Source organism: Tachypleus tridentatus, chromosome 3 (genome assembly GCF_004210375.1).
Source record: "Tachypleus tridentatus isolate NWPU-2018 chromosome 3, ASM421037v1, whole genome shotgun sequence".
NCBI lineage: Eukaryota > Metazoa > Arthropoda > Merostomata > Xiphosura > Limulidae > Tachypleus > Tachypleus tridentatus.
This window is the reverse complement of record NC_134827.1, coordinates 91,791,681-91,803,507: the sequence shown is the minus strand read 5'-3', so window position 1 is coordinate 91,803,507 and position 11,827 is coordinate 91,791,681. Positions and strand designations below refer to the sequence as shown.

The window sequence follows — 11,827 nt, the reverse complement described above, 5'->3', positions numbered from 1 at the left end:
CAATAAAATTCTTTGAATATGTATAAACTGCATAAAATAAATTTTACATCCAACCTTTACTAACAGAAATGTGAAAAATCTGTTGCAATTAATTTGGTTTAATGCAGTGTAAAGTTACCAGTTTAATTCTAAGTAACTTTATTATACATTAGATTGTTAATATTAAGGTGAGAACGTAAGAGGAAATCTGCATTTTTCAAAGATATCCAAAAGACTTGTACAACAATACTAGTTTGAAAATATTTGAATCCTTTTAGATTCAACATTGTTGCATAAGAAAACATCTGTCAATACAGTTTAAACACTTGACAGCAAAGAGGGTTTGGGAACAATTCAATATGAGCTCACATTTGGAGATGTGAAAAATCTGAACCTTTAATCTGAATATACAATGTTTCCAAATGAATGGTTTTTCATTTACAGTCATGTAATTACAAAAAAAAATTTTTTTTTTACTATTATAGCAGGTACAAATTAGATGTTTTTATTTTTTATAATTATTTTCAGAAATAACATTCCAATCTACAGTTCAAACCAAATTTAAAAATTATAAAAATAGTAATTCATTAATTGACATACTAGACTAGCTGCAGAACATTTTGAACTTGATATATCTTAATATGCAAAACATAATGATTTTTTAACTAATTTTAGAGAAAAATTATATTTTCAAAGAGCAAATTATTTTCATTTTGTTTTAGTTTTTAATAGGTGGAAAAAATCTATATGTTTATTTTAATTATTACAAACTGTTGTAATATTATTACATATTATTGTTGTTTTGATGCTCATGAACTGTCTTTAGTGCTGTTTACTTCATTCTGTGAAAATGTTTTCAGGTCCAGCTTTCTTTCTTCAAGTCTTCCCAATAAATATTTTTTCCAATCTTCTTCTGGTATAACTGAAGCCCATGAGGGAACTGATGATGATGGAAGTGTGAAGCCAGACATGCATTCCTTGATTTTTTCAATATGATCTATAATTCAGAATTTTTTTCTTAATTCATTCATCTATTTGTGAAAAAAAGATGTTCCAAATTTTATAGTTCCAGTCTACATCTAAATTTCATGCAAAAGCTTGACTGCAATAAAACAGAACCAGTTTCCTATGAAATTCCTGATTTTACAAATAATAAATAAAACAAAGCTTATATAATACAACAAAATATACCTCTATAATGTTTTAGATAAGAATTTACATGAACATGCATACTCAGCAAGTAAAAATATAACAGTTTCAAAGGATCTGAAAATACTGATTTTCTTAACCAATCAGTTAATTTCAATGAAATAAAGGTTAGAAAAGAAAGATTTTTGTATGCCTATTCCCAATATTAATACAAATTTACTTAATATAAATGTTAATATATTTAAGTTAAAAATTGTTATAAAATATTTGCTAAATCCTAAAAAGTGCCAAAACAAAATTTTACAATAAACCCCAAAAATGTGGTACTTTGTATGAATTGTGACTATCAAAATTATTGTTGGTTTTCTTACAGCAAAGGCACATCAGGCTATCTACTGAGCCCACCAAGGGGAATTGAACCCCTAATTTTAGCATTGTAAGTCCATAGACTTACCGCTGTACTAGCATGAGGCATGGTACAGTTATAGAAGTTACAAAAGAGGAATTGCTGCAAGGAGAACATCCAGGATTATCAATAATGACAAGCTGGAATGCATAAATGTACCATGGGGTTGTGTGTTATGGGTGTAGGAAAAGAACTGGTCAGTTTCTTAAAATATCTTATGTTACAGAATTATTTTGTAAAACAGAAAAACTGCCACTGATGCTCTCACTAGTATGCAATAAGACCATGAGATGGTAAAGTATTACAAGTAAATACTACTGCTCTTTTTTGTTGTTGTTGCTGCTTCAATTAAAAGTTGTAGATGTAGCTTTTTTAATAGCATTAAGAATAATAGAAGTAGGAAAACCATATTATTCAGAGAAAGAAAAGGATCATTCATAAGCCTTTGTGAAAAAAAAAAAATGTTTTCACTGCAAAAACAACTGAAACAAGTGAACTGTGAGCAGATGATGAAACACAATAGAATTATAATGGTAATAATCAGAAAGTATGAGCATGTGAGTCAGTATGAGAAGTGAACACATGGAGTTTAGCAGTAATTTTCAACAGTGATGTGGATATTGAGGAAAAATAGTTCTTTTCAGAGATATACCAAAAGAAATTCAAGTACAGGTGAAATTTGGAAAAATTATGAACTTTCACACAACAGGTTCATCTCAAGTGCATTTCATAAAGTCATAAAAACATAGTTGAAAAATAGTAACCTGAAACTGGATGAATAGATGTTAAATGTAATCAACAAACAAAATTCCATAGGAAGGGTATTATTTTGTTTACATGATAACTCCATAGGTTTATACTTTTAGTTATTGAAAGTAAATTAATTCATCTATTTAGAATTAAAAGGATAACTATGTTAAAATCATTATTCAATAAATTGTTATCAAAAACAATGACTTGCCCTCCTGGTTTTCAAGGATATTGATAGCTCTCTATCCTCTATAGGAAGATTGTTGATTGGAAATTAACCTGTGAAATCAATACCAGCAATTTGTTCATGAAAATAAAATAAGAAGTTATCAATTGCTGGGTATGTTCCAACAGTTGACGTCCATCTGATTTATTTATGTTGGAGTGTTTTAATTAATTTTTGAAGTTTCACTTGCAGTGTGAGATAGAGTGAAGAGTTAAAAAAACAAGTGGATGGTGTTTCATTACTGTTATTGTTGTGGAAGCAAGTCTGTAACCATACTTTTGAAAAAAAATGTTCAAGACCTTTACAAAAGATACATTCATCCACAATTGTTCAGTAGGGGCAGGACCCAAACCTATGTTTAAAAAGACAAATATCAGCATCTGCAATTCCAAGTTTGAAGGATTTATAACAACATTGTTGCCTTTATATACTTGTTCCAAACATGAATTAAAAACATTGAACAAGATGGTGAATTTTATGATGAATAGAAACTGTTTCTCACAACATTTAAATCAGTACTTCACAACTGCTGGTCCAGGGACCAGCTTCTGTCTGTCACAATCACTTTGCCAGTCTCTTGGATTTAAAAACAAACAAACATACAAATTTATATGTAAATCATAATGGTCTTTTATTGTACTTGCATTTTAGTGGGCCACAATTAGTCAGGAAGGCAGTGACCCTATCTCTGGTATCAAATCTTAAGAAACATTGGTTTTTATTTTATAAAATTATTTTCTTGAAAAAGAATTGTCTACTTAGCTAATTCTATATCTAACTGCATTTTTGATTTTGCTGTAGCTATTCTTAACTGATAAAACTGTAAACATCATTTTAATGTTGTCTACATATCCTGCCTGTGTGCAAGCTTATTTATTATCCTATGTTTATGTAGAATGCTCTGTACAGTTTTTACAATGGCTTTTTGTATCAGAAGGAAAGTTTTTGACCCAAATATTGCTGAATTTTTCATTCTTTTTAAGTAAATATTCCATTATGTTCATATTATTATTCTGAATCTCAACTCAACATTCAACAAAAGAAATAACAGCAAGGTAATGTTTTGTTTGTTTCTTTTTGAATTTCACACAAAGCTACTTGAGGGGTATCTGCACTAGCCATCCCTAATTTAGCAGTGTAAGACTAGAGGGAAGGCAGCTAGTCATCACCACCCACTGTAAACTCTTGGACTACTCTTTTACTAACGAATAGTGGAATTGACCATCAGATTATAACGCCCCCACGACTGAAAGAGCGAGCATGTTTGGTGCGACTGGGATTCGAACCTGCAACACAGGGTAATGTACATGACCAATAATGTATTAAGATGACTAATGTAAGTCATTGATATTTTCATGTTTCATAAGTGTGAAATTTTAAATTTACTAAATGATTTTTCCTTAAAATATAATAAAAAACAGAAACATGAAATATGATAACTAATGAAAACTGTAAGAAATAGTCAAGGTACTTTTGTTTTGATGAAATTTCAAATTACTGAAATATCAACTCAATGTACTTTCAATCTGAAAATAATGCACAATGTTTCACAAAATTCACATGTTAAATATGTATTAGAGTTTTCTCTACTGAATTACAGTATAAGAACATGGTGCAGCACTGTACTCTAAAATAAACCATCAGAAGCTTTCAGTCAGTTGTAAGAATTTAATCCTGGTTTTAAGAAGTTACTTCTAATGTGGGTACAAGTTGAAATTAATGTTTCCCATGTGACTGATATCATCTAATAGTTACTGGTTGAGTGAGAAACAACCATTTGAACTAAGAAAAATTACAAAATATCACTAAAACACACTTCTTCCTGGTAAACAGTACTAAAGCAGTTCAGAATGAACTATTAAAAAAAATTTGTTTGGTGCTGCAATATAACATAAACAAAACATGCTTTGTCACAACAAAGAAACTCACAAAATTATTCTGCATGATGTCAATTCTGTAATTCTTGGTATTCAGAGACAAACAGATGCAAAACAATCTTATTTGTAACAATCAGAAGTTTAACTAAAATTTAGGTAACTATTAAAGTTTCAGCAATTCCTGTCTGTAAAAATACTTGTGTGTGCATGCACACATGTAATTTAATTTTGTCTTCATTTGTAGTTACCTTTATCCATAGGAGGAGAGTTTGAACTTTCACCAGGCTCTACCATGGTAGTCGATGAATTCCTTTCAGAAGACAGGGATGCATTTGTGGTCTGAAAGGAAGAAAAGTGAAAATGAAAAAAAAAAACAGCACAATTACCTTTTCTAGCAAACACTGATTCATTTACAAAAAAAAAAAAAAAAGGTAAATTCTTTAAAGTACCAAACCTTAAAGCAAATGTTAGTTGTTACTGTTGAAGATTTGCAGCAGCAAGTTAAGAGACTTATCTATTTGTGACTGTTTAAAGTTATTAGAATAAAACTTATTGCAAACAGTGTGTTTTTCTAGATGCATAAGCATTTTCTTCAGTCAACTAATATACAAATTTAACACTGAAACTTAAGTCTGTAAACAAAACTGAAAGAAAACAAATATTTTACATAATTTTCTTCACATTTGGAGGAGGCACTCTTTTTTTTTCTCAAGATTCTGAAGATATGTGCCTCCTGAAAAGTGTACTGCCTCTAAGCAGAAGTTATAGTGGGATAATTTAAAAAGAATGGTCATACTGTGTTATATAACACTTCATTATTACTTCTCACAGTGTACTAGGCCACTAAACATAGTTTTGTGGTATCACTAGTATCCTTTTCTAGCCCACAAGGCTCCTTTTGTGCACTATATTCCATATTATGAGAAATAAACATTAACAACTGTAATGCTTAACAGTGTGTGATAAAAGACAACATAGTACAAAAAAGAGAGAGAGAGAAAAAAAAACCAAGAATTGATTGAGGCAGAGTAGATCAATCACAGACCTTCAATCTACAACACAAATCCATGACTAATGGAGGAAATCTTTATATGTAAGATAGACAAATGACAAGGTACTGTGAATGGAACATGAATAGAGAATGCAATGTCCAGAAAGACAAACAAGCAACCACAAAAGATAAACTCAAATGAAGCAACACAAATACCCACATGATGCTAAAGTCCAAGGAATAATACCACTTAAAATAATGGACCAAAGGAAGGAAAACAGCTATCAATAAGTCCTGACTAGAAATGGAAGAGAAACAAACACGGAAATAGCCAAAGCTAGCAATTGCACTGACCTGAAGTTGAAAAGGAAGAATGTATCCCAAGAAATTGGTGTAACACCTTGAAAACAAGGTGTGCGATGGTTAATACCAGCAGAAGAGACAATAAGGTAAGATACAGCTGGAAAACTTGCCTAGAGAAAAGGTGTGAGGTTAATAGATTCTTCCTCCATACAGGTAATATATTCATAGTGCAGAGAAACAAGAAAACAAAAAACATTATAACTGATGGTAAGCTAGGGCAAAATGAGCCAAAGCCCATGGAGGAAAAGGCATGTCAGTACCATTTCTCAAAAGAGACACAAAATGCACCTGCATTAAAACAAAACATCTGGAAAATAAGGAGGGAAAGGGGTTAGATACACTTAGCACTTTCTGTAATAAAGGCCTGGGAAGGTCGATTTATAATCAAGTGGAAGAGAGTTGTCAAAACAGATGTTGTCCCAAACGAGTACAGTAGTTTGAGGGGAAGATAGCAACATTGAAAGAAGATTGTAAAGATCCCAAGACCCAGGAATTGTAACAAATGAAATAACTTGTAAGAAATATAAAATGTAAGTAATAACAAAATGAAAAAGTCATTATATTTTAAAATTAATATTGGCAATAAAAAATTTAGTAGATATATATTGTTTCTTAAACAAACACTATGATGCCATTTGCTATTTACCAAGTAAGATGAATGGCAGATATGAAATAAGTAAAATCTAACTGAATGTATGTTTTAAACCAAATAACTAAGAATAATAACATTAATGTAAAAAATTATTCAAAAACCTACAACCATATAACAACTTATTTGTTCAATGGTCATGCAAACAAACTCCTTAATAAACAAAAATGAATACAATTCAATAAATATACAAGAAAACCATCCTTTAACAATGGTAAGCATAAAATACAAAGACAAATCATTTAAAATAAATCCTTAATAATGACTATGTAATAAATGTCTCAAGATTCCAAGACAATTCAGTTAGCTTAAGAGTATCCTCTTAAGTTTTTGGTAAATCACTTCTAGTTGATAACAGTACTCAAGCTTTTTTGAGTTATAGTGGTCTCATCACATGCAGAGCAAACACCAGCTTCTAAAGCACCTTCAGCCAATGTATCATTGCTAAACCTATTATCAGTGTTATTTTCATTAACTGAACATTTTTGGTATCAGTAGTCCCATTAGGTTCCAGTTTTTGTGTTGTGCAAAGACTAGAGAATCTCTTACAATAAAAATATGGGGATCAATGACTGCAGTACCATGGCTCTGTGGTTAATTATAATGGCACAACACACATTCCTGCACTCCTAATTGCTTATACACTTCTCAGTCTAATCTGGTCAAGCTTCACCTTGTTGCATGGCAAATGGTGTCCATGCTAGTTCTAAGTCCTTCAGTTGCTCTTCCCAGAGGTTTTGAAATATCAATTTGTGGCCTCCATCAACTATTAAAATCACCAACTGTATAGCTTGTGAACATCACAGTAGAAATGGCTTTTACTCCTACTGTGTGCACAGGATCAGAATACTGAACAAACAAATATGGTCACCCTCTCAGGAGAAATAGTCCTTTAACTTTTCAATCTTGTGGATTTAGATCCTACTCCTGCAATGCTAACATCCCTTCTATATTTTTAAGGTTTATCAACCATTTTAGAAATGCATGATCCACCCATGTAACATCTTTCTAACAAGGAAATAGTGTCATATTTCACAAAGACCACATCTTTGAGCAGTTCTTTCTTTAAAACACAGCATCTCCATTAATAACTAGTAGAAGCAGTTAACATTTTACTTCATCTTGCAAGTGCAATAATATTTTTCATGTTATTACTAGCACTGGTATCTAAGAAAAATTTAGTCTTTACATGGATATTTGAGCACTAAGATTTCCACAAAAGCATGCTTTAAGGAATGGAATGTCTCTTCACACTCTTTATTCCATCTAAAGTGTGTTTCTACTTTACTGAAATTTAATAACAGTGCTGTAATATTGGATAAATTGACCATGAATCATTTATATCACAAAAAACTAAGAAAACTGTGGACTTCTTGCTCAGTTTAGGCCAGTCTCTCATCACTACTAAGTGGAATCTGTGAAGAATTTCTACTCACAGTATCATAGTATGACAGAAACTCCACTTGTGTGGATGAGCACACATGTTCATAATTTTGAATTGAAGCCTGTCTTTTTAGCCACTGGAATGTCATTCTTAGCTTTTTGATTACAGGCTTGAATACAAATCAAATATCAAGATCTAATTGAAATTGTGCCTGAATTTTCCCCATTCCAGGCCTTTCAGTGGACTCTCAAAAAATGGTAGCTACATTATGTAGACTGAAAGACATGAGCTAACTTCAAACAACTTCTCTCTCGTATCTGCTCTCATCACCCAGGTTAACTTGTCAGTAACCAAATACCAACCCTAAGTGCATCATGGTAAACAAACTTCTTCATCCATGTAACACAAACAGAGCCTGGAAGGTATAGTACAAAACAAACACAAAACATGGGTACATCTTCCTTCTTTGTAACAACACTGCTAGAAAAATATCAAGTACTCTACAAGAGTTATATGATTTCACCCTTCAACAATCAGAGGAATTTAGCCAGCATGGAGATACATTTTTCAGAGAATCCTGCACAGCAGTTTTTTAACTGAATATAAATCACCTATGTAAACAAAATGCTGAATGACTATTGTTTAACCTAATCAGCCACCTGGTTCCTCCAATATATCAAAATATTCAACCAACAATTTACTGAGTGGCTGCATTTGGTTCATGATGTCTACACACTCCACAACTAACAACCTCAAAATGGTTGTCATCTGTGTATTTTTTTCTTTGATGTGATGTGTGTTAACCATGCATCACTGCTAGCCTTGGTTACTTTGAGTTACCATTCTTACAATTAATGAAAGGGAATCTAGATAATTAATACTCAGACATTACAAAATAGCATCTGAACTAAAGCCCCAACTAATTCAGCTTGCTTATTCAAGAGGAAACAGCTCATCTCATGTATAAGTTTTATAGCTGCATTAAACACTGGATTTCAACCATTGTAAATCACAGAGCACTATTTATGTGCATGAAAGTACTGTACCTTCCTATTCAATTTGCACTTTTACAGTTCACTATTCCTGAGAAAGATTTGGCCAGGAGAGGTAACTCTCACAGACCATTAGTTCATCAGATTCACAGATAAAACTGACTTGTGAGTTTTGTAGTACATATGTTCAATCTGCAAGATATGCTACCTGGAAATAGTTGGAAATTTACCTCTCTATTCACTTTATTGTCATTTGGTAGAATGAAGTCAGTATCCACTAACCAAAGTGATATTCTTCTCAGAGAATTTCATATTTTACAAGATCTATCAGTGTTACTAGGAACTTGTTCTCTTACTCTTACCTTTACACACAGGTAAATAGACTATGCTGTGCCCTTAAAAAGCTAGACTGCCCACCAAACCTTTCAGTGCAAGCTAACTGGCATGTTCCTCCAAGTCAATGACCAGTATCCACACAAGCTTTCTTACTTTTCTGTAGCAGTAACAGCATTGTTTACCACTTCCTCTTGCATTTGTTGAGCTTTCTTGCATTGCCAAGTTTGGGCAATTAATTTTACAGTGACTGAAGATACCATGTGTGAAGCAGATGCTTTTCTCCTTTCTTCCAGAACTACATTCAGGGAGAGAAATAATTGGTGTTGGTATATAGACCATGGGAATACTGAGATAGCTCTGCCTGTTAACTGAACACCAGAATAAATATGCTGCAATACCAGGAAGTGTGGATGGTTAATTAACTTTTGATATGATACATATTAAGCATAACAGAATTACTTGTTTGGGACAGGTTTTCTAAGGTATCACTATCACTCTGGCAGTGTCTCATTAGTTCTTAAGGGATGTCTCTTGATGAACTTATCCAATAAGATGCCATCTGCAAAGGCCATTGCCAGATACATATTCCCACAAAGAAGGCATAAATTGTCTACATTAATCACCACACCCTAGGGATGCTCCTCTTCTAAGCCTTGAATTTGGCCTAACAAATTGTTCAATTTTTCTAGTAGTTTGGTGCAACTAGTCAATGACTCTCTCACAGCCCCAAAGTTTTATCTCATTCAAGTTTTTAATCTGAGGGCTATCAAGTTCCCAGATTTTAAGGACCTAATGTCATTATCAATATATTTCATTCCAAAAATAAAACTAGCGATTAAAATTGTTTGCAATATGACAAGAACTTTCCTAAAAGTATGTAGTCTCAGAAAAAAATAAAATATTTAATTTTGATTTATTTAATTTGTATATACTATAAGCTTTAATACCTTAGGAAATTACAATCAAAGATAGTTTTATAAGAAATAATTAAAATACTTGCACTTGTTCCAGATTTGAACTTATTACTTTCAAATAGGATCTCATATCTATGTATACATGCAACATTCTGATTGTTTCATAAATGAATTTATCTTTATTTCAAGTTTGTTTGAAAACTATATGATACTATTGAATATACCACACTTGAATACAATTTATTTAAATTTTCACACAAGTTTATTTTCCTAATGCTTTTATATGTGGTTTCAGAAATCAAAGTACAACTTTAACTAATGGTACAAGTGTATTTTTTTTTAACAAAGTTACAGTATAGGATGTTATCACTAGCCTAATTCCTGGCTACATCTGTCCACAGATAGAAGTTTAAATTTCACCAAAGGTAAGATGTGTTTTCATTCATAATATTCATGTATGTTATATTGTTTATGATGAATAAAGTTCCTCAACTGAAGTAAGTTTTCAGTAAATTTTATCCTTCAGTCTATACACACACTTCATCAAAATAAATGGAGTGATACATTTCAATATAATGTCATAAACATTCACAATTGTATGTATAAGCCAAAGTAACAGTTTGTATGTAGTAGTTATACCTGCCATTTATACAAAATATTAACTTATGTTGTTTATTAAATATCCATGACAGCAATAACTATTCTTCCTTATAGAGTAGACAGTGAAAATCTCATAACAGGAGAGTCTCACATAAAATATAAGCATTTATTCAAATAATGTGTTCTATATATATTCTTGCATATTTTTATCTCCCTTATAATGAATAGTTAAATGGGATTCATTAGTTCAACTTAATTGAAAGTTACTTTCAGTGTATTTTGTGAATTTATCTTCATATCTATATCATACATCAAAAATGAAAGAAACATTTATAATTTTATGGATAAAATGAAGAAATTATCTTCATATATACTTGTTCCACCAGATACTTTATAAAATATTAATATCTTGTGTTTGTCAGTTCATTGAAATATCAACAATTATCACAGTATCTTTCCTCTAGAGTTTCAACAGTTATATTTGAACCTATTGAATCTCACATAGATTAATATTGCTTTTGTACAGATAATGAAATAACATATACTTAAAATATTTTTACTTATTATTATTATTTTACTTATGTTAATTGTGAATAATATACATTAGTCTTTTAACACTGAAAGATGTTTTCAATTCATTTCATATTTAGGTCTATACATATAAATTAAAAATTTACAATGAAGTATAAACATAAGATACACTTACAATTTTATGTGTAAACCAAAAAACCGAGGCTAGGCATAGTCAGATGGGTTAAGGCGATCGACTCATAATCCGAGGGCCATGGGTTTGAATCCCTGTTGCACCAAACATGCTCACCATTTCAGCCATGGGGGGCATTATAATTGGACGTTCAATCCCATTATTTGTTAGCAAAAAAGCAGGCCAAGAGTTCCCAGTGGGTGGTGATAACAAACTGCCTTCCCTCTGGTTTTACACTGTTAAATTAGGAACAGCTAGTGCAGACAGCCACTGTGTAGCTTTGAACAAAATTTAAAACAAACCAAACCAAAAAAAAACTTTATACAAAGTATTTCTACCCGAATCTCACACAAAAAATAAATTTCTTGTGTTCTTCACACAGCTTTATCTCAAACTTTAAATAACTGTCTCCTTTTTGTCAAAACCCAAACAGGCAAGTTCTCTTATTTTATAACACCCTTGGACAACACAAATTATTTTCCTAATCTCTTTTAAACTGTGAAACTCA

General features: G+C 31.6%; 1 protein-coding gene across 4 annotated transcripts in view; it reads right to left on the bottom strand.

Moving 5' to 3' along the window:
• Window positions 1-349: 349 nt before the first annotated feature.
• LOC143247470 (uncharacterized) overlaps window positions 350-11,827 on the bottom strand; it is a 43,279-nt gene continuing 31,801 nt past the window's right edge. For all 4 annotated transcript variants that reach the window (XM_076495671.1, XM_076495668.1, XM_076495672.1 and 1 more), the window contains 2 exons: window positions 4,636-4,726; window positions 350-976 (listed from right to left, as the gene is read on the bottom strand). In XM_076495671.1, the coding sequence (XP_076351786.1) occupies window positions 789-976; window positions 4,636-4,726 (279 nt within the window). In that variant the 3' untranslated portion in view covers window positions 350-788. The remainder of the gene's footprint in view (window positions 977-4,635; window positions 4,727-11,827) is intronic.